Below are 23,220 nucleotides of genomic sequence, written 5' to 3'. Positions count from 1 at the left end.
TGGCCAGTGTAGCTCAGTTGGTTGCAGTGTCAGTTTGTACACCAAAAGGTCATGGGTTCAATTCCTGGTTGGGGCACATACCCAGGTTTTGGGTTCGATCCCAGGTTGGGGTGTGTATGGAAGGCAACTGTCTCTTTCTCCCTCCCTCTCTCCCTAAAATCAATAAAAACATATCCTTGGGTGAGATATATATATACATACACATACACATACACATATACATATATATATATCCTCCTATATAATAAAGAGCTAATATGCAAATGGTGTCACGCCCTCGCCAGGGAACCTGAGGCCGTGCCCCTTGCCCTGCGGGGCTTGATGGAGGTGGGGCAGGTAGGGTCTGGGTCTCGTGTGATTTCAAGGCTCATGCGGGTAAGGCAGGGACTTGACTCTGGGTCCTGCGGTGTGCCCCAGACTCTGACAGGAGGGAGATTTTCATATACATTTTACTAATTTTCTTTCATCTCTGATACTTGTATTATAGAAAAAGGGCAAATAGCAATATTAAAATATTTCCTCTAATTAATTCCCTTTTAATGTGCATAAACTTTGTACACCGGGCCACTAGTATATCTATATATTCCTCACACGAGGATATTTTCCATTTTTTTTTTTAATATACCTTTATTGATTTCAGAAAAGGGAGAGATAGAAACATCAGTGATGAGAGAGAACCACTGACTGTCTGCCTTCTGGCATGCCCCCTACTGGGGATGCAGCCCACAACCCAGGCATGTGCCCCTGACCTTAATTGAACCTGGGACCCTTCAGTCTGCAGGCCGACGTTCTATCCACTGCACCAAACCAGCTAGGGCTCCATTTTGTGTGTATGTGTGTGTGTTTTAAAGAGAGTGGAAGGGAGGGGGAGAGACAGAGAGACAAACATTGATGAGAGACAATCACTGATTGGCTGCCTTCTGCATGCCCCTTACTGGGGACCTAGCCCACAACCCAGGCAAGTATCCTGACTGGGAATCAAACCATGGTCTCCTGGTTCATAGGTCAATCCTCAACCTAGCTGGGCACCAAACCAGTTTTTATATGATAACCTTAGCTAAACCTGCTTATTTACAAATTTACCTATTTTGTGGTAGAGACTGGGCATACTAGAACATCTTGAAAAATATGTTTCCTGGTCAGTCTTTTTGAAAGCTAAATTATAACATGTTCTAAGATGCAGTTTTCTTATAATTTAGTCCCTTAAAAAGAAAAATACTGAAGTTCTCAAACTGTTTGTTACTCTTGAAACACCTCATCCATTAAAAAAGGCTCAAAAAAAAGAAAACAAGTATCAAGCTCTCAAAGGACTCATCCCTCTCCAAAGACTCTTAATAATTTTTACTGCTATTACGGAGCACTGTGTTTTCAAACACAAATGAAATCAATCTTCCCAACAAACACAGGAAGTGGGTATTATTAACTCTGTAGTTTTTACAAAGGCAATAAATAGGAAAATTTAGAAACTTGAGATCTACTACTAATCACCACCAAATGTCAAACAAATGCTGTCAACAGAGATCCTTTTCACTGAAAATATCTTTCAGTGTGAACACCCCACATGCAAGAAAAGCTTCATTTAAGTACCTTGTACTTCTGTCTTAATTCTTCCGTGTCTTCTTTTTCCACTTCTAGGACACGGCGCCGTTCGGTAGCATCTTCGGCATAATCGAGCTTAACAAAATAAGATATAATTAGTCTTAATTCCTAAAGTATCCCCAATTAGCAATTTAAAAAGTCATCTGCACAAACTACAGTACTGGATGAAAATAAAAAACTCTGTATTTTGCTCAGTAACCTCTTGCTTTATTGTCACCCACAGAGAAAATAGCTTGCAGAAAATTTCATTAATCCTTTCATGCTGTTGGTTCCCAACAGGCACATTTTTTTTTTAAACAATAACAGACTTTATGTCAAAGAATTAGGAGTAAATGGAGAAAATATTTTAGCCAATGAAGATACCATAGATGACAGCTGTACACATCTCTAAGGGACAAATCTTCTACCATAGCAAATATTTTAAGAGTTAAGCAACACTGCCTATTGAAATGAGTACCAGGGTCTGTGGCATAATCCTGGGCAAACCACTGAATTTATTTATGCCTCAATTAAAACAGAGTTATTACTTGCCACCTACCTACCTCAATGGCAGCACTAAGTAAAAATGTAAAATATAATTTTAAATTTCCGAAGAAAAATATTAAAATCACATTCTATCTAATAAATGTATTCTTGCACTGGCATCTGAATTTGGAATTAATATCAATTTTAAATATTCCATAAAACAAGTGAGCTGATGAGATCAGTTTACCTCCATTTCCATGCGACCCATGCCCATGACATCATACTTGAAAACAATCGGGATGGGATCTGTTCTCCCTGTAACAGGAACACATAATCAAGGTAAGATGCAAAGCTAAGCCAAGCCAAAAGCTCACTTTACACATTGGGTTTGGGTGGTTAGAGATCTTGCCTTGGAGTGCAGAGACCAGAAAGCTACAGTGAACCAAACACAAGCCATTCTCACAGCTTACAACCAAACCTACCTCTCCCAGTTCAAGCCCAATTAACCACCTTGATTGTCCTTCCAGTGAGAATAATTCCAGATTACTATGACAAAATTAAGTAATTCAAAGCACTTCTAAGCAATGGCCCCAGGAGGTTTAAAATAAGTTTTCATCAAGAATCACTTCACTCTTACTGTTCACTGACATCCTCCCATACACACTTTTAAAACTGGAATAAATATTTCAACTGACATGCTTAAATCAAAAAAGCACAGTTTCAAACATGATACAGGAAAACTCTGTCATTACAACTCAGTATGTTTAATATTTTTTGTTTTGTTTTCCAAAGATGCTTTACAGTTCAGTGGGGCTATGAAAAATTTAAATAAGCAACAACAGTTAGTTGCCCTTAGAAACAAGAACAGTGTTTCTTTTGAACTGGTGCGTTGAGGTCCCATTTTCCAAAGTGGACTTAACACTGCCTGTGGTAATCGGTAAGCTGTGAAAAGGACTAGTTGCGAAGAAAATTGACTTTAATCTAGTCGATCTATGCTGAAGATTTTTAAAAATGTATATTTAATCCACTCATAACCAGCCAAACAAAGCAAAATGGGGCAGACAAGCACTTTACTACCACAGCTGTTTTACATCACAACTTGCGCTGTTTATTGTGATGTAAGCCCACTGATAAGAGGACTTACCTTATCCGTTGTACACCTTTAGTGAAAAAACACAATGTTTACTTCCCTCATCATTTCACTCAGCCTGGTGTAAACAATTGTCTTTTTTTTTTAATTTTTTTGTTTTTGTTATACACACATGTATATTATACCTTTGGGCTAAAAGTTAAGTTTTGTCAGGCTAAATTTGAGCTATTACCAAAATCAAATTAAAAAATAATAACAGATGCCATGATCATGACTAGGTTTGGTCCTGGACAAAAAAGAAGAAACTGTTTTCAAAGGGACCAGCAACTGCTTGCACCTAGTTGCTCTATAACTGTGGAATTAGTTTTTATTAAAAATAGTAATAAAAACAAATTCAGAAGTTTACTTATCACTAATATCCCATTACGTTTTAAACAATAAGGAGATAATTAGGAATAATTATTATAGTGAAAAAAAAGTTTAAGTAAATAAAGAGCCTCTAATGCCAGGAAAAAAGTTCTAAAATACAGCCTTCTTTTAGATACTTTCAAAGACTGCCAGTTAAACAAAATGAAAATGCGTTATTACCTTATGCCCAATGGTATAATAAATAAGCAGTGACTGCAATCTTTAGCAAAAGGACCAAATTAAGACAGGTTATAAAAATGACTTCCTAGGTGCAATATCACTTTCATAACGTCTCAATCAGGGATTTACTGGTAAAAACAAATGGTCCAATGAAAGAATTGAAAACAACAACAACAAAGGAATTTACTTTTTTTGTTGTTTTGGTATCTTTTTTGGTCTGTCAGAATTTGTTATGCAAGAATCAAGAAAGTTTTGGTATAAATTCATTACCTCTGTAAACCCCTGTTTATAAGCTCTGCATTAGTACTTTTGCCTTCTAAGGCAGTCAAAGTTTGTTTTAATTTATTTATAAATTGCAGTAGCAAGTGCTAGTGCCCATTACATTGTGGGGAAATCAAGTTTTTGACAATATTAAAATTTAATGTTTTAACTGATTTTTTTTTCACTTCTAACACAAACAGATACATCCCTTCTTAACATTACCCTTTAATGAACGAGGATCAGACAAGTTGCATAAGGAAAGGAAAGGAAAATGAAAAAGACCAAGCAGAAGGATGAAGGCTACAACAGAGAAAGTAAGCCTAACATATTGGTGCACTGATGACAAAAGGAGTATTCAGTCTGAAAATAAAAAATTACCACTGCTAAGTTTACCATCACCACAACAAGTCCAGGATCATAATGCTGTAAAAAAGAAACACCATTTGTTAGGCAGAAACCAATTAGGGTAGGAAACAGGCCTTCTAGCAGGCAGATGGGATGGGGTAAAGTAACAATTGGGCTTTGTCCCTCCCCCAATTTCAGCTGGGGACAGAGGAAGGGCACTTTGTGCTACAGCAGTTATTTTCATACTGGACCAGGGTGTGAGATTTTTGTGCTGCTACGTGAGAACATAAACAACCTCCTCTTTAATTATGCAGGGGGTGCAAGAAGGTGTTCGTTCAAAGTGAGAGAACTAGCTCTAGCTTCCAATTTCTCATTTAACTACTCATTTTGCTAAATCAGTATTCAGGGCCCAAGGCGGGTCTTTTCTTTAAAGAAATAATATCAAAGAGATCAGCTGGACAGTGATGAAGTCATCTGCTTCACTAAAAGAACGCTAAGAGGATTTGAGGGGTAGGAGGGGAGTCATCAAGACCTTCCTAAAAATATATATATCTATATCTAGATATCTAGATACCTAGATATCTAGATATAGATATGAGTAAAGGTCTGGAAAATAACCTTAGATCTTCAGTGCCTGGAAAACTATGTGCATTTTGAGTTCTGCTATGAATGAGTAAAACTCCTGAATTAGTTTTCCTTAGAATTTTTTGTCTTTTAATTAAGTCTTCTTCCCAGGCCTGCCAACATCTTTCTGCATAAAACAAAGTCAAGCTTTGAATGAGACAAGGAACTCCAGAGAAAGTGGCATCAAAAGGGCTCTCAAATTTCAGTTAGTCCACTCAGAGGTGACTCAAAGAAAAGAAAAAGGTTGGCTTTAAAAACAATCTGAAAGTGACATTACTGCCCAGGCCAAGTAGTAATGTCTTTCCATTAAGAGGTTCCAGACATACAGGAAGAAGTTATAGCATTAAAAAAAAAAAATCCCCTCAATTTATTCAATTTGTGATCAATGATAAATCCTATCTTAAAGAACACCATGGTGGAACACATGAATAACAACTTAGTGATGAATTTCAAAAAGTAGGTAGCAACAGAATGTTTGCTAATATGATATTCTCTAGAAAATTCAACTTCTTTTTAAAATAAATTGAACTCTCTATCCAGGTTCCCTATTTCTTGGTTTCTTTTGAAGGGGGCAAATATTTCTTAAAATCTTTAAGAACATTTTGCTTATTTCACTCCAAAGAAGGGAACTTCAATCAAAATACTAAATACTTTCCTACAAAGAAATTGTCTTCCTCAGCCAAAGATCTATAGATGCTATGACTTTGATCTGGCCAACTAGAGAAGGGAAAGAAAAAAAGAAAGCATATCAAATCTAGAATGTGCCAATACTGAATTCATGTGATGAGGGAAAAACTGATACTCATATTTTTAAAAACTTTAAATATATATACACATATCAAATTATATTGTACACCTAAGAACTAATATAATATTGTATCTCAATAAAAAATTTTTGAAGAGAAAAAACTGTAAATGATGTTTTATTGACCAACTAGAATTGTACTTTCTATATTTTAAAAGGCAGTTTTACTTCTACAATGACAAAAATGCTAAATGTTCATATACACATCTCTTGCTAAAATATCAAGGCATTATGATTTATAACTACAGAGTAAAGCCAAAAATAAAAATCCATTGATTGCCTCTCTGTTTCGGAGAACAATTCCCTCATGAATTAGTTTTGATTTTAAAAGTTAAAGATATACCGATCTTCAAAATTGGCCCCAAAGACCTGGGATGTAGAGAAATACTATTTTTTTTTCTTTTGAGAAACATGACTCTTAAATAAATCCAGGAGTAGAACAATTGGGAAAAACATATTAAAGGACAACCAAAATCTGGTAATTATCTATACTGAAGGCACATGGCTTCTTATAGAAATAAATTAGAAATGAAGAAGCTTCCAAAGTGATTAAAAACTGGTTGGATAGTCAACAGATTTAAGAATGTAATTTATCTCTACTGCCTTTCCACTTAGTAAGATTCATTCAACAACAAATATTTATTAGATATTTAATCTTACCACTTTAAACTTCTGGCATGAGGGGTGGGGGCGAGACACAGAACATTTGTGGAGCCAATGCATATACGATTCGAAGGCTTAAAAATGTCTGAAATTGTCCTTTAAAGATGTCTAAAATTGTTTTTAAAGACTAATCCTAATAAAGCATTAAATTGATAAACCTGAGCTAACATCTTTAAATCTATTTTTTTCTTACTTTAAGCGACTTAAATACATATGTGAAAATCAAGAATAATACAAAACTAGGATGATGACTATTCTCTGCAATACTTGCAAAACTATCCAAAATAGGTCTCTATAGTAAGCTATATGTTAGTGCATTTAAATATAATTTCATTTATTAAAATAGTAATTACATACAATTTTGAGAAACACTGAGTAAAAAATGGTACATCTATTTCCAAAACAAAGCTTCATTCACTTTTGCAAACTTCTCCTGAAACCGATAGTCTTCATAGCATAAAAACAATGATTACTTTTAGCATCACTGAGATATTTTTCTTAGCAACTGTAACATAATATATGCTACCTCTCAATAAACATTAACTGAAAACACCAGGCATATTAATTATTCCCTACTTTTTAAAAAAAAGGAAGAAAAAGAGACAGAAAAAATAAAGACTTCTTACTCAAAACAGAATTCAAATTTTCCAGTACTAAAAAACTAATTATATTCTTGCCATATCCTGTTTGGTGATCTATACAACAACCAGATTAATTTGATTTTCAAATATAGATGTTTTCTTTTTTTTTTCTTTTTTATTGATTTCAGAGAGAGGAAGGGAAAGGGAGATAGAGATAGAAATATCAATGATGAGAATCATCGATCGGCTGCCTCTTGCATGCTCCCTACTGGGGATTGAGCCCAAAATCCAGGCATGTGTCCTGTCCGAGAATCAAACCCTGAGCTCCTGGTTCATGGGTTGATGCTCAACCACTGAGCCACGCTTGCTGGGCAAATATAGATGCTTTCTAAGGGCACACAGTTTAACTATGACCTAAAGGAATCTCCATCCTTTCATCTTTCCAAAGTATCAGAGCTGCTTACTAGGATAAGGTAACTCAATTTTAATCATATAATCTAATATGTCAATGAACAGGGACAGAGAAGGGGCAAAAAGACTTTAGTAAAGTATTATGGAATCAGAATGTTAATTAAGCCAGGAAAGATATCTCCATCCAGTGGTGACAAAAGATAATCAAACCTTGGGAGAGGTAATAAAGGGAATTCAGGAGCACTTTCAATTAAAAAAATAAAAACCACCTAAAGGAAATATACTTTTACTCCAGGTAAGACTGTTTTGGCGAAAAATTATATCAACTCACTGAAGGATGTCTCATGCTAACCATTATGCTAAGATCAATTTCTTTCTTAAATGGAAAAATCAATTTAATAAATAGACTTTCCGAGTAAATAATCCAAAACATGACTTAGGGGAGAGGGAAAAACAATGTTAGGTCCTTAGTTTAAAAAAAAAAAAAAAAAAAAGTTGGGAAACACTTTTGTGCCCTCCGTTTTACTTATGTTTGTATCCTAAATGACACAGTATCTAGGACAGAGGAGCATTTAATTAAAAAATATTTGTTGACTCAAGAGAATGAACATGTTCATAATGGGTCTCAAACTCATTCAGGTATAAATACATGGTGGGGCAAAAGTAGCTTTACAGTTGTTAGTATGGAAAATAATACAATAATTAATAAATAATAATACAAGGATAAACTTTCACAACTGTTCAGTGATCTATACATGGTCTCTAGACTCAAGAAATCTTCAAAGGTGTACAGTAATTAAAAACAAGACTTGGGCCCTAACTGGTTTGGCTCAGTGGATAGAGCGTCGGCCTCTGGACTGAAAGGTCCCAGGTTCGATTCCGGTCAAGGGTATGTACCTTGGTTGCGGGCATATCCCCAGTGGGAGGCAGCTGATGGATGTTTCTCTCTCATCGATGTTTCTAGCTCTCTATCCCTCTCCCTTCCTCTCTGTAAAAAAGCAATGAAATATATTTAAAATAAATAAATAAATAAAAACAAGACTTGGCCCCGGCCTGTGTGGCTCCACAGTTATAGTATCGGCCCGAGCACTGCAGGGTCTTGGGTTTGATTCCTGGTCAAGGGCACATACCTGGTGGGTTGCAGGTTCAATACCAGCCCGGGGCAGGTGAGTACAGGAGGCAACCAATGGATGTCTCTCTCTCACACTGATGTTTCTCTCTCTCTCTTCTCTGCTCTCTCTCTACCTCTTCCTCCCACTCTCTCTAAATATCAATGGAAAAAAATATCCTCAGGTGAGGATTAACAACAAGAAAAATCACAAGACTTGCCCTGGCCAGGTAGCTCAGTTGGTTAGCGTGTTGTCCTGATATGCCAAGGTTGAGGGTTTAATAAAAATCACCTAAAGGAAATATACTTTTCCTCCAGACAGGGCACATATAAGAATCAACTAATGAATGCATTAATAGGTGGAACAACAAACAGATGTCTTTCTGTCTGTGTCTCTCCCCCTTTCTCTAAAATTAAAGGAATAAAAATAAAAAGCAAAGTAACCCTGAGGGCAAGAATGATGTCTGACCTACTCTATCCATGGCTTATGATAGTAATAGCTGATATAGCTAAAATATATTATTAGCTCAATAAATATTTGTTGGTTGTCTTATTGATTGAACCTTGTAAACAGGATGCGATATAAAATAATACCAGACCCCATTCTTACTTTTTTAACTTTTGAAATATTTTAATAAACAAAAAGGAAGAACAAAAGCTGAATAATAAGGGAAATTCAAGTAAAAAAATAAACCCACTTTATAAAATACAATTTTCTATCTTGCCACAGGTAATTACATTCCTGAGTCAGCATGCTCTATTCCCCAATCTATCTAGTGACAAGATATCTGCACTGTAGTCCCAAGAACTGACACTCTTTGCCAAAACCCTGCCTGGGTCAAAATAATTTTAAACATTACCAAAATATCCTGAAGATATCAAGTTTAAATGTTAAAGATGTTAGAGCCCTAAAATCAAATAAAAAGAACTGAAAGTTAACAGTAAACTAGTAAACACAAAGAACTTAAAAAGTCACGAGTCTAGAAATTCTATGCATTGACTAGTCTGTGCAAAACTAAGGTGGCATTATCATTTTCACTAGGACAACAAGATTTTCTTCAGTGGTTATAGCAAAGGATTTGTTCAATGAAAAAAAATCTGTAATGAGTTATCTCAATATGCCATAAATGTGGCTATATTCTAGGTCAAATCATGTGGTTATTACAGAAAGAATTATGTAAGAGAAACCAGCACAATGTCTGTACACTGTAGAATATGACACTAAAAAAAATAAAGAGCCATTTATAAGACAATTAAAATCAGCCCTTATTGTTGCAACAGAATAAGGGTACCATTCATCTTGAAGGGTGAAGACACTGTACTAGCCATTCAAAACAGATGGGCTTTGCACAACAATGTGAATTTAAAAATGGTTAAGATGGCCCTAGCTGGTTTGGCTCAGTGGATAGAGCATCAGCCTGTGGACTGAAGGGTCCCAGGTTCGATTCCGGTCAAGGGCACATGCCCGGGGTTGCCAGCTCGATCCCCAGGAGGGGATGTGCAGGAGGCAGCCCATCAGTGATTCTCTTTCATCATTGATGTATCTCTCTCTCCCTCTCCCTTCCTCTCTAAAATCAATAAAAATATATTTTTAAAAAATGGTTAAGATGGCCCTGGCCCATGTGGCTCAGTTAGTTGGACATCATCCATGCACCAGGAGGTTGCCGATTCCATTCCTAGGTCAAGGGTACATGACTGGGTTGTGGGCTCGATCCCTGATTCCCCCTGGTGGGGAATGTGCAGAAGGTAGCCAATTGATGTTCTCTCTCTCCCTCTCCCTTCCTCCCTCTCTAAAAATCAATAAACTAGTCTTTAAAAAAATAAAAACATATGGTTAAGATGGTAATTTTACTTTTTTTTTAACCACAACTAAAAAGAAAAATTCTGTTGTATTTTATAATTATTACTTTTTATTGATTTTAGAGGAGGGAGGGGTGGCGGCAGTGGAGGGAAGGGTGGGGAAGGAAAGAGAGAGAGAGACACTGATGTGAGAAACATCTATTGGTTGCCTCCTGTACTCGCCCTGACTGGAAATTGAACCCATGACCTTTCTGTGTACAGGACCATGCTCCAACCAACCGAGCCACACAGGTCAGGGCTCTCTTGTATTTAAATGAATAATGGATTTATGAGTTATTGCGTGTTTATTCTATACCTGTTACCATGGAGATGGAGGTAAATGATGAATAAAACCTAATTCCTCTTTTCAAAGAGCTCAACGTTTAAAGAGAACCAAAATTCTAAAGTATTCTTAAAATATTAATAATAACTTTCTATCACTTCTGTCTTTCTCCAGGTTCTAGCTGTACTTTAAAGTCTTTGGTGCTTACAATGAAAAATTCTGGGATTCAAACAGATTAGCTAGCCCCTAAGAAATGCCTCCAAATTTTAATTCCTGTGTGCCTGAACTAACAGAGTAACATCAACAATGCTCCCAGGCATCTCTGTATGGGAAAAAGATGTTTCAAATAGCAGAGAAAGATCAAATCCAGTCTTCAGACTTTCTTATGAGCAATCATCTCCATTCAATTCAACCCAACACTTAAAACTATGCAAACCAAAGGAGCAAATTCTATCAAGAAGTTATTTCTATTTCTATCCCCCCCAAAATAGGCTAATGCTTACTAATAAATATTAATTTGAAATATACACATTAAACATCTCATTTGTGTCACTACTGTATAGAATTTGTATAATTCAAAAAGCAGCCCTGACTAGTTTGGCTCAGTGGATAGAGCGTCGGCCTGTGGACTGAAGGGTCCCGGGTTCGATTCCGATCAAGGGCATGTACCTGGGTTGCAGGCACATCCCCAGTGGGAGGTGTGCAGGAGGCAGCTGATCGATGTTTCTCTCTCATCGATGTTTCTAACTATCTATCCTCTCCCTTTCCTCTCTGTAAGAAATCAATAAAATATACATTAAAAAAAAAAAAAAAAAAAAAAGGCAAAGGTTTTGTAGAATGAAATGTCCTGCTTCACGCCCTGTCTTCTTTTCTAAATATATAACTTGTTTTTCGTATTTTGGTAGCCATTCTAATGAAAATACTTTGTCTTTTTCTTTAATAAATTTCTTATAAAACACACTTTTTACTTTGAATTCTTTTGATGTTTACATTTGATCCTACTTTAAAACATCAGTGCTTCTATATGGAAGAATGAGGAGATTCCATGTATCTACTAACAAAGTTGTGATGTAGTTGCTTGCTTCCTTGTTCTCACATTCTGAGATTTTTTCACTTGTTAAATCATTCAAGAAATAAATTGAAATTTCACATGTTCAATCTGCTCTGCAGCCCCCACTATACCTTTAACTTCACAATTATACTGCATTCCATTTATTTGATACATTTGTCTCCCTATTAGACATGAGCCTCTGGAGGGCAGAGGCTATATATTAATCCTTGAACTCTAAGAATTAGTACGGATCTGGAACATTCTAAGGATTCGAGAAGTGTATGCAGAATAAAAAACATGAAAAGCAACAACAGATACATGTAAATGCGTAACAATTATTAGCACTTAGGAGTTTATAGTCTAGTGAAGGTTAAGAGATACATAAAACATAAATTATACAAGGTAGAGCATAAAAATGCCACAAGAAAGAAATATCCTATATAATAAAAGCCTAATATGCAAATCGACCAACCGACGGAACAACCGGTCACTATGTTGTGCACTGGCCACCAGGGGGCAGACACTCAACACAGGAGCTGCCCCCAGCCCTCAGGCCCCAGGACAGCCAAGGTGGGTGCAAGCGGGGGTCCCCCGATTGCCCTGCCAGTCGCCCTACAGATCAGCCCTGATGGCTGGCCAGCCCTAGGGACCTTAACCATGCACAAATTTTGCGCACCGAGCCTCTAGTAAAGTATAAGAAAAAAGTAAGCGATGAAATGAAAGTATTTTCTTTTTCCCTAGAGACCAATTACCAACTATCCCTAAAAATGAGGCAAGGTTCTTACTGCTCAATCTAGCCTCAAGTTTCTAATGAATATATACAAATTTATATTAATCATGAAGAATATAAATGACTGCTTCAAGTGCCCTAAGGTAAAAATATCATATTCAAAGCTATCTCCAATGTTTTGGGCCAGAATTAACTACTGTATATTTCAGTTCTGTAGTACCTGCATTTCTCACCACCATCACATCTTTCTAGGAGACAGAATTTATATCCATTAGAGCATGTTAATTATAGTATAGAGCAGGGGTGGGCAAACTTTTTGACTCGAGGGCCACAATGGGTTCTTAAACTGGACCGGAGGGCCGGAACAAAAGCATGGATGGAGTGTTTGTGTGAACTAATATAAATTCAAAGTAAAGGAGCGGAGGGGAGAGCAAGAGAACCCTCCGCTCTTTCGGCTCCGCGGGCCGGATAGAACAGCCGAACGGGCCGAATCCGGCCCGCGGGCCGTAGTTTGCCCATGGCTGGGATAGAGTGTCAGCCTGCAGACTGAAAGGTCCCAGGTTCAATTCCGGTCAAGGGCATGTACCTTGGTTGCGGGCACATCCCCAGTAGGAGGTGTGCAGGAGGCAGCTGATTGATGTTTCTTTCTCATCGATGTTTCTAACTCTCTATTCCTCTCCCTTCCTCTCTGTAAAAAAATCAATAAGATATATTAAAAAAATATATATATATATTTTTAAAAAATTGCCCTTGGTTTACAAAATAAAGCTCCAAATTGTAGAGGCCTTAAAGGCTTCCACATTCAGTGTACTAGTTAACAGTGTGGGTTATGGAGTCAGAAAGACCAAAATTTGAATTCTGATACTGTCATTTACTGATTGCTTATTCCTTTTTTTAAATTTAATTTTTTTATTTCTTTATTGATTAAGGTGTTATATATGTGTCCTTATCACCCCATTATTCCCCCACCCCACCCCCACTCATGCCATCATCCCCATGTTGTCTGTGTCCATTGGTTAGGCTTATATGCATGTATACAAGTCCTTTGGTTGATCTCTCCCCCTTAACCCCCTTCCCTTCCCCCTAAGGCAGTGGTTCTCAACCTTTCTAATGCCGAGACCCTTTAATACAGTTCCTCATGTTGTGGTGACCCCAACCATAAAATTGTTTTCGTTGCTACTTCATAACTGTAATTTTGCTACTGTTATGAATCGTAATGTAAACATCTGTGTTTTCTGATGGTCTTAGGCAACCCTGCTAGCGGTTCTCAACCTATGGGTTGCGACCCACAGGTTGAGAACCGCTGCTGTAGAACCTAAGACCATCGGAAAACACAGATATTTACATTATGATTCATAACAGTAGCAAAATTACAGTTATGAAGCAGCAACGAAAATAATTTTATGGTTGGGGGTCACCACAACATGAGGAACTGTATTAAAGGGTCTCGGCATTAGAAAGGTTGAGAACCACTGCTCTAAGGTTTGACGGTCTGATCAATACTTCTCTGTCTCTGGATCTGTTTTTGTTCATCAGTTTATGTTGTTCATTATATTCCATAAATGAGTGAGATCATGTGATATTTATCTTTCTCTGACTGGCTTATTTCACTTAGCATAACGCTCTCCAGTTCCATCCATGCTGTTGCAAATGGTAAGAACTCCTTTTTTTATTGCAGCGTAGTATTCCATTGTGTAGATGTACCACAGTTTTTTAATCCACTCATCTGCTTATGGGCACTTAGGCTGTTTCCAAATTTTAGCTATGGTGAATTGTGCTGCTATGACCATAGGAATGCATATGTCCTTTCTAATTGGTGTTTCTAGTTTCTTAGGATATATTCCTAGAAGTAGGGTCACTGGGTCAAATGATTGCTTATTCTTTGGCAACTTACTAAACTTCTCTAAACCTGTTTCTTGTTCTGCAAAATGGGAACAACAGTAATTATCTCACAGACTTGTTGTAAGAATTAAATGAGATATCTGTTAAGTGCTTAGCACATAGTAAACACTCAACAAGTACTAGATTTGTGCCTATTCGAACAAATTTCCCATTACTGTCCTCTAGTTATGGTTTCCAAACTAGTCCTGGCAACCTAGATCTTTACTTCAACCAAAACAACTGTAGTTTCTCCTCCTCCTCCCCTTTATATATTAAGGTTCAACATTTAAAAAAATTTTGGAGATTCTTATGCTAAAAAAATAAAGTATAAAATCCACTGTCCCATGGGCATTCTCTGATCCCGCCAGCCATATCTACTCTTTGCCAAATATAATCATCTTATATTTGGTAATAGCTATTATCCTCCCTCCTTAAGACTTCACTATGAAGTCTTCTTCCCTAGTCATCATTCCTCTGAGTCCTTTACACACACACACACACACACACACACACACACACACACACACACACACACACACGAGTTGATTAAGACTTCCCATTCAAATTACGGAAATCCATTTCCAAAATGCAAATAATTTGTCAACAGTAGCACACCTCTCCCCAAATATCCCTTTCTACAATGAGATCCTTCATGACCAGATGTAGAAGTACGATTCCCCATCATTTCTGAAGTAGTGTTCACATGTGCAAAGAATAAACAATAAAACAAAAACAAAGAATAAGCAATAACTCTTGAATGTCAGAGAGCAAAAAAAGATGAATGAAGTTGGCTGGTTTCCAACTAGCAAAAACTCGGAAGTAGAAACATTAAGTATTTCGTTTTTATCCAAATGATTAGTATAGTTAAAATAAAAAATAAATGCAATGGAAACTTTAAGCCATACATTTTCTACAGTCTGATTGGAACCTGAGAAATGGCCTCTCTGCTCAGAGAACCATAAGAAACCTCTATTTCCATTTATGTTTCATATAAAATGGGTTAATTTTCTCTCTACTATACACAGAGTATGACTGCAGAGAAAAAAGAGCCAAGGCAATAACCAGCTACGGGGAGAAGGGGGGAGGGGCAGGGTAGCGCAAAAATTAAAACCTGCTATTGAATGGTTCTCTTTAAAATATTGAAGCCACAATACAACATCACTAAACGACACAAATACCCTGCTGCTATGTATTCCTTTTATTCCATTCACTGACTACTTCCACCAAAAAAAAACCTTAAAAACAGGTGGAGCCATACACAATATTTTTGACAAGAAAGTATTCACGACATAGCAGCTTACTCTTATAAATTATTAGCTTAATAGTGACTTAAAATACAGTTATAGGAAAAAAAGACTATTCTAGGGGGGGGAGTAGGGAGATGGGGGAGAAACAAAGTTTTTTAAAAAGGACAACAAATATATTCAGGCACAAGATCTGCATCAGAAGCACTGTTTTCTTTCTTTTTGTATATTTAAAAAACTTACCCTGAAGAGATTTTCCCAATCCCTGGCCCAGCTTCCACCCATGTTTCTGGAGTAAGCGATGTCCAATATTATCCTGACAGACAGAACAGAAAGACAAACCAAAAATATTCCAATAATATATTCTTCCCTTCCTAGTGACATTTAAACAGGTGATGAGCAAGAGATAAGTCTACATATATGCATGCAAAAAGGTGCTAATAATAGGGGGTAAATGTGCCCAATAAAGGGACATTAATGTAAAAAGAAATGCTGGCTGGTATTTCATATGAAAATAATATAGGGGGTAAGGTCCTTTCTGATGGTGTGCTGGGCAACTTTTGTACATAACGTTTTAAAAAGGAGAAAAACGGGAAGGGGTAAAGAGGGAAGAATACATTTATGAAGTTTAAAACTAACATTAAAAAAGCATAAAATCAAGGTACTTATACAATCATATCCACCACCTAGACAGCACCACTTTAAGATTTTTTTTAAAGAAAATCTATGTTGTGTTTAGTTATTTTGTTTGTGTGTCAGGCTTTCATGGTACAAAGTAAGTTGTAAGTGTAAGACTGCCCCACCACTAGAAATGAAAACACAATCAGAGCAAAATCCAGGCTAGACTTGATTGGTTTTTATATTTATATATAAAATGTAAATATTTAACTAGCATGCAGCCAATATTAAACCGAAAAAACAGTGAGGTTAGTAAAACAAGAAATTAAATTGATTAAACAGAAAAATAAAATGAGCTCAAGCACAGACTGAGTGATGCATTTCAACATGTAATCTAACAAAAATGCTAAAATGTTAGAATGAAACAGGCCTAGCAATAAGTTAACAGTAAAGAACCATTAGTGCATGTAGGGGGGAGAAAAACCAATATACATAATGTCTCATCTTCCTAAAAGCACACCAGAAAAGGTATTTCAATATAAATTGTATGAAAAGACACCAGAAACAACAATTAAATGTCAGCTTTTGTGTAAGGAGTCAAGATCTTAGAAACCTCTGCATACCTTTGTCCAATTCTTTGCTTTTTACAAATACTGTCCAGTATAGAGACAAAGCTAAAATAACCATTAACTGTGTCAGATAAAATGATGCTGCTTATCCAGAGGAAGACACTTAAAAGTTATTTTAAATGTGTTCTATATCTACTAAAATTAATTTATAGTACTAATCTGGTATCACCATTTAAAAATAATCTCATTATTTCCTGACATCAATTTATAAAGCTAACAAAACCATAAATCTCTATATACAAATCAAACATCTCATATGAAACTGCTTTTTATCTTTAGCTCCATATCAATGATAAAATGCTCTTTGGAGTTATAGAGGAAAGAAAAAATTATTGTATGGTTACCTTCTCTGACAGAAAGTTAGAAGAGGAAGGTTAAGGCTCCCCAATGTTTGTTTTTTTTAAAGGACAATTTCCTTCTACAAGTTTATGACAGCATACTAACTGGAAACTGGGCTGAGCAGCTGATTACTTCACTGATGGGGGAAAAGAGATCAGGAGAGCCCTGGCCTGTGCAGCTCAGTTGGTTGGACATCATCCCATGCACTGAAAGTTGCTGGTTCCAGTCCCAAGTCAGGGCACATACCGGGCTCAATCCCCAGTAGGAGGCAGCTGATTGATGTTTTGCTATCATATCGATGTTTCTCTCTCTCTAAAAAATCAATTAAAAAATCTAAAAAAGAGAGAGAGAGAGAGAGAGAGAGAGATCAGGAGACTTTTATAAAAACAAAAATGAAGCAAAAGATAATGAGCCTGGCTGGCATGGCTCAGTGGTTTAGCATCGACCTATGAACAAGGAAGTCATGGTTCTATTCCCAGTTGGGGCACATGCCCAAGTTGTGGGCTCAATCCCCAGAGTGGGGCATACAGGAGGCAGCTGATCAATGAATCTCTCTCATCGTTGATGTTTCTTTCTCTCCCTCTCACTTCCTCTCTGAAATCAATAAAAATATATATATTTTAAAAAGCAATGAAAAACTTGTTTCTAAAACAAAGGATACTACTGCTTTAAAACACACACACACATTCACACTCAATTATTATGGTACACAAAAGGTCACTAGAAATTTTTTTGCTAGGAACTGAAAGAATTAGAAAATGCTATTGTTATGTGTTATCCAAGGTGATAACTTCCATGTTATTAAACATCACAAACATTTAATCTAACACTGCTGCCTCTTCTTCCCTTCTCTCCTCACAAATGAAATGTCAGGAAAAGCATCCACTTAACAAGTACTGAGTGCTTAAGTATTTATAAATAATCTCATTGTAAAGAAAATAAGTAACAATTAAAAGTCTTAGTACAAGCAGTGTTAGCAAAACATGAAAAGTTAGAGACCTTTATTACACGATTATGAAAATAAACTTACCTGTACATAAAATCTTTATTTTATATCCTAACTCCTACAACTAAATAACTACAGAAAGGACAAAGAAAGCAGAATGACTCTAAGATTAAGTAGTTGATTAAATTATTGTTTAATCTTTTAACAGGCTAAAGTTAGAATTGTACTTGGCACAGAGATTTAGGGTATTAAACCATGCTGACAAAAATTGCTGCCCCCTTTTTTTTATTTAAAAAAACTCAATCTTTGGCTAAGTGGAGATGAGACATTATGCTGACTGTGTTATATTATGAATGCACTAAAATAAACAGACAGATGAAGCAGTATGCTATTTCCAAAAGCAGTGCAAGTGGAGTGAAAGCATTTCCATACGAACCTGGCTTTAAAAACTGGGCTGTCAAAAGAACAGTTAAATGTAACACAAAGTAAGAAACTGTCCATTCACTAATGGTCGTTTTTTTTTTTTTTGTCTTGTTTTCAATTCACTGCTTGCAATTAATGTATATACTAAAGAGTGAAAGCATAAGTAAATTCACGAGTCAAGACCAGCTGAGAGGTTCAAGAGCAGCGTGTTGTGACTGACAACAGTGAAAGGAAAAGCAAATGTTAAAGGGAGAAAAAAGAAAAATTTAGGGTTATACACATTAGCACCACTTTTACAAAACCACTCAAGATGGCTGTCACCTTCTCAAAAAAGCTACTGATACAAAATGGTAGTGGCCATTCTCTTCTAAAACTTTAAGTGAAAACTTTTCTTTAATTAAATCTACTTTCCTAAGTATGACTAGGGAATGAAATGTCAGGAACTATATTAAAATTATTAATATGCTATTTTATGTCCTTGTGATTATAACAAAGGCAACAGAAACAACAGACATATATCCAAGAACCTCTTAGGTCCACCAACCTCCTAAATTTAGTGAATGACTAATAGTGAAAATCTGGACCCTTCCTATCATTTCAGACTACCTGCTTTTGGAGGAAAATAGGAAGCTCTATGACTGCAGAAAGGGCCAGTATTCAGTATGGTCTCTTTTTCTACCAAAAAAAGAAAAAAGAAAAAGAAAAAAAGTTTTATAAACACTTTGGTCAAAAAATCAATAGGTTTAGGATGATGGGTAACACAGGAAGGCACACCAAGAAGCCTTATACAAAGTAGAACAAAGCAGACTTATCTACATCTGAAATGATAAAAATGTTCATGGAACTTTCACTGTAGAAGAACAAGGGATTCAATCACCAGCCTGTGAAAATAATTAATCTACTTTCTCTGTTTAAGGCTGTGATTTTGCCAATTATTCTCATGGATGTTATTTATAGCCCAAACAGGTAATCTAGACATAACAAAAGCAATGAGCACTAAATTTAACTTCTAAAATAGTAACAATTACTATTTCAGTCACTAACAGTGACTAAGTATCTTTCAGTTTTTTATTTTTAAATAAAATATATAATGTGGCCCTGGCTGACGTGGCTCAGTTTGGTTGGTTGTCACCTTAGGCACCAAAAGTTTGCTGGTTCCATTCCCAGTCAGGGCACATGTCAGGATTGCAGGCTCAATCCCCAGTAGGGGGAATGCAGAGGTAGCCAGTCGATATTTTGCTCTCATATACCATGTTTCCCTCTCTCTCTACCTCACCCTTTCTTTCGCTCTAAAAATAAATTTTAAAAATCTTAAAAATATATTTTTTAAAGAATATATAATTGGGAATTTAATTATAATCTCATAGAACGAAAAATAAATGGAAATTTTTTCATTTTTTAACACAGCTGGCTTATGACTAACAAGGGGGCATGACAGCCTAATTTCAATGCACATGGAAGAACTACAGGGAAATACTAATTTAAAAATAATTAATAAAGCAACTGAATTTTGTTCAAGGGTGGTAGACAAAAAGCTGGTTTTCCATAACCTATTAGTTACTCTGTATGCACAAGACTCCCAAATGGTGGCAGGGTGGCATTTTCTTTGATTAGGCATGAACAGTTCTTCTTAATTCTAGTTAAAAGGTCTGAAGCTGAGCTGAAAACCCAAACTATTTTTACCTTAGTTAGCTTTTATAACTTTTTTTTCTAGTTCAAAACTTAAATGTATATAATTGCCCAACCTGTGTGGCTCAGTGGTTGAATGTCAACCTATGAACCAGTAGGTCACAGTTCGATTCCCAGTCAGGGCACATGCCCAGGTTGTGGGCTTGATCCCCAGTGGGGGGCGTGCAGGACGCAGCCAATCAATAATTCTCTCACATCACTGATGTTTCTATCTCTCTCTCTCCCTCTCTGAGACCATATAAAAAAAGGGGGGGAGGGGGAAGGAGGGACACACAAACGTAAATGTATAATTAAAACGCTACATTTTCATCCTTTGTTCCCCTCCAATATATGTGTGAGGATATAATTTTTAAATAAGATCTTTGAAAGAAAAATGTATTATAAACAACTACCAATATGCTGAAAATACAACAAATAAACAAACAAAACACCCATTATTAATTGTTTCAGTCATTCCTCAACATTTCTGTTTATTAACTATCAGGTAGAAAATTTTCCCAGGAAACTGCTCTGCTTCATAAAGCTATATACCACTCAAAGTAACAATAATTATTTTGGCAATAGTGACCACCAATCTGTATAATAGGAGTTTGCCAAAACACATAAAAATTTACTTTTTTGTATGGGGCTCATTCAAAATTTTTATAGCAAGAAATAGAATATTAAATCATGTTTCAAGAGAAATTATATAATTATGCCAATGACTGGATGAATATTAATTTCACATTGAATTTTCTTTTAGTTGACAGCCACATTCAATTTATAACATTTAGTCTATATTAAACAGTGACAAAAATGGTTAAGTTTCTTGAGTGGATTGTAAGCTTTGCTGATTGTGTATTAAAGACTCTATAAGCAAAAACCAAATGCTACTAGGTGAACCCATGCAAACAAGTTGTAAAAATTCCCAAAACAAAAAATCTATAGCTCACTACAGATGACACAATGAAGACTGGAGAGAAAAGCCATATAGTAATGCTACACCATTCAGCTCCAAGAAGCACATTATTTATAGTGCAGTCCACATATGGTCACTGCTAAATGTCAAATCAGCAGTCTTACAGAGTTACAGTTTGGAACTAGTGGAGTCCACAGATCTAAACAGATATTTAACAGGACAAAACCAATTATACATAGACTTCTAAAACCCTAGTGAGCAAAATGAACATCAGCAACTGAAGTTTAAAAACTTACATTAATTTTTAAATCTTGCTTGGTCAACCTGACAACTATAAAGATAGGATTTTAATCAGTCAGGTAGAAAAAAAACCAACTAACGGTTGATGGGTAGTTTTACTTCCAACTGCAACAATGACAACGTATCTTAAGTCTATGATGCAGGCATTTTGCCTTATGAATAGCTTATTATCAGTCTCCCTTCTGATCTGTCATCGTCTTTCTATGGTAAAGGTCATAAAGGACCATATATCCTAAATCACACCGATAAATTCTTGGAACTATGGTAAAATCCTAGACTGGGCTATCTATGGTTTTAGATTAAGTTTTATTTGTTTTCTAAATATTTTATCTTTAAGTATGTGACGGTCATTATTATTATGGCTGGGACCTAAAACTTTCATTAAGCAATAACTTAAAATTCAAGCTTTAAGAAGTTTTTGTAATAAGGGTAAAATGTTAATACTTTCCACCTTCTCTCTAATTCATACTAGTATAATCAAGTTGTCTAGTGGTTCTTTCATAATTTTCTTAGAACGGTATTTTATTCTTGACTAGAAATTTTATTCAAAAATATTTAGTTGGTTGAAATATAACTTTATAATAAAGATTATGAAATACTTTACCAATGTTAGATTTTAAAGTGTTTTCAACATTTCCTGATTGAAATGAAAATTCCTGTATCATTTCATTGACAAATCTAAGCTTCACAAGTTTACTGAAAGCATAATGCATTATTGCATCTTTGTGTTTCATTTCCCATCTTGCTGGTTTGCAACAAATTTACCCTATTACAAAACAAAAAAAGCTTTAATCCTATACTCACAATAACCCTTCAAACAGGCATATTCTTGGCACAAACCTGTGCAGACTTCCATGGTTACCAGCTGCTGCAGATTACCTTTGTTAAATAAAAAAAAATGACTAGACCTTTAGCTCCTGCAATGATCTGTAGACTCCCAAAGCTGCATATTTCCAGCCACTTTTGAGTTGCATGCTGTAGCAAAACAGTCAGCACCTCTCAATAGATATTGCTGCAGAGAAAGATTTTAATTCAGCAGATAGATACTCTTTCTGTGTGTTAAAAGCAACCATTTCCCCCCTAAGAATAAGACAACTCAATATACTCAGCCAGTCATAAAACTAATATATACGTACTTGGTGGGGATTCCTTAGGTTAGAGGGCACTTCTTTGTTGGGGAGTGAGGGGAGACACACCACACTTAATGCCAATCATTTTGAGTGTCTTTAAGAACTTAAAATTTATCTCCAAATGATTTGAGAGCAGAAATAAAATTCCCCTATCTTATGTGTCCCGCCTTTATCTAGCATAATGTAGGCTATGAAGCGCCTCTTCCTCCTATCTAAATACCACGGCACAAATAATGCATATATTTATATATTTATGTATTTTGGGAGTAAATTTATATTAGAAGTATAATTTATTAATATATATCTCTGATCATACACCTATTTATTAAAAAATTAAATATCCAGTCTGAGTGCTATATCATTTACTATTTTAAGTGGAGAAGACACTATTATTTAATAAATAAGGCATATATTAATTCCACTGCTACTCACTGACATTACTCAACAATGATTATTCAGTCAGACTGTCTTCTGATAGTGTTATCCCTATGACATGTGCTAGAAAAAATCCTGGACAGTGTGAGAGGAAAAAGATCATTAGTCTCACATGCCAAAGGAATGAATGTCCCAAAACCCTTAAAATTAGCCCTAAAAGAAGGCTTTACAAATGTCATATATCATTTAATTTATTGCTTTTAAAAAATCTTTGTTGAGTAAAGTGATAATAAATACTAGGCTGC

The 23,220-nt window shown here is 35.9% G+C and overlaps 1 protein-coding gene across 13 annotated transcripts in view; it reads right to left on the bottom strand.

The window, feature by feature from the left end:
* Nucleotides 1–23,220, bottom strand: part of GPATCH8 (G-patch domain containing 8) — a 76,976-nt gene that overhangs the window by 26,163 nt on the left and 27,593 nt on the right. For 4 of the 13 annotated variants that reach the window (XM_080682074.1, XM_080682076.1, XM_080682073.1 and 1 more), the window contains 4 exons: nucleotides 15,812–15,884; nucleotides 4,382–4,426; nucleotides 2,312–2,379; nucleotides 1,588–1,674 (listed from right to left, as the gene is read on the bottom strand). In XM_080682074.1, coding sequence (XP_080538200.1) covers nucleotides 1,588–1,674; nucleotides 2,312–2,338 — 114 coding nt within the window. In that variant the 5' untranslated portion in view covers nucleotides 2,339–2,379; nucleotides 4,382–4,426; nucleotides 15,812–15,884. Of the gene's footprint in view, nucleotides 1–1,587; nucleotides 1,675–2,311; nucleotides 2,380–4,381; nucleotides 4,427–5,623; nucleotides 5,690–15,811; nucleotides 15,885–18,536; nucleotides 18,555–23,220 lie in introns of all 13 variants that reach the window. The other 9 variants (XM_080682072.1, XM_080682064.1, XM_080682071.1 and 6 more) reach the window with 4 other exon arrangements.

Source organism: Plecotus auritus, assembly GCF_963455305.1.
Source record: "Plecotus auritus genome assembly, chromosome: 7".
NCBI lineage: Eukaryota > Metazoa > Chordata > Mammalia > Chiroptera > Vespertilionidae > Plecotus > Plecotus auritus.
Note: the sequence above shows the minus strand (reverse complement) of the source record. Positions and strands in the feature narration are given on the sequence as shown.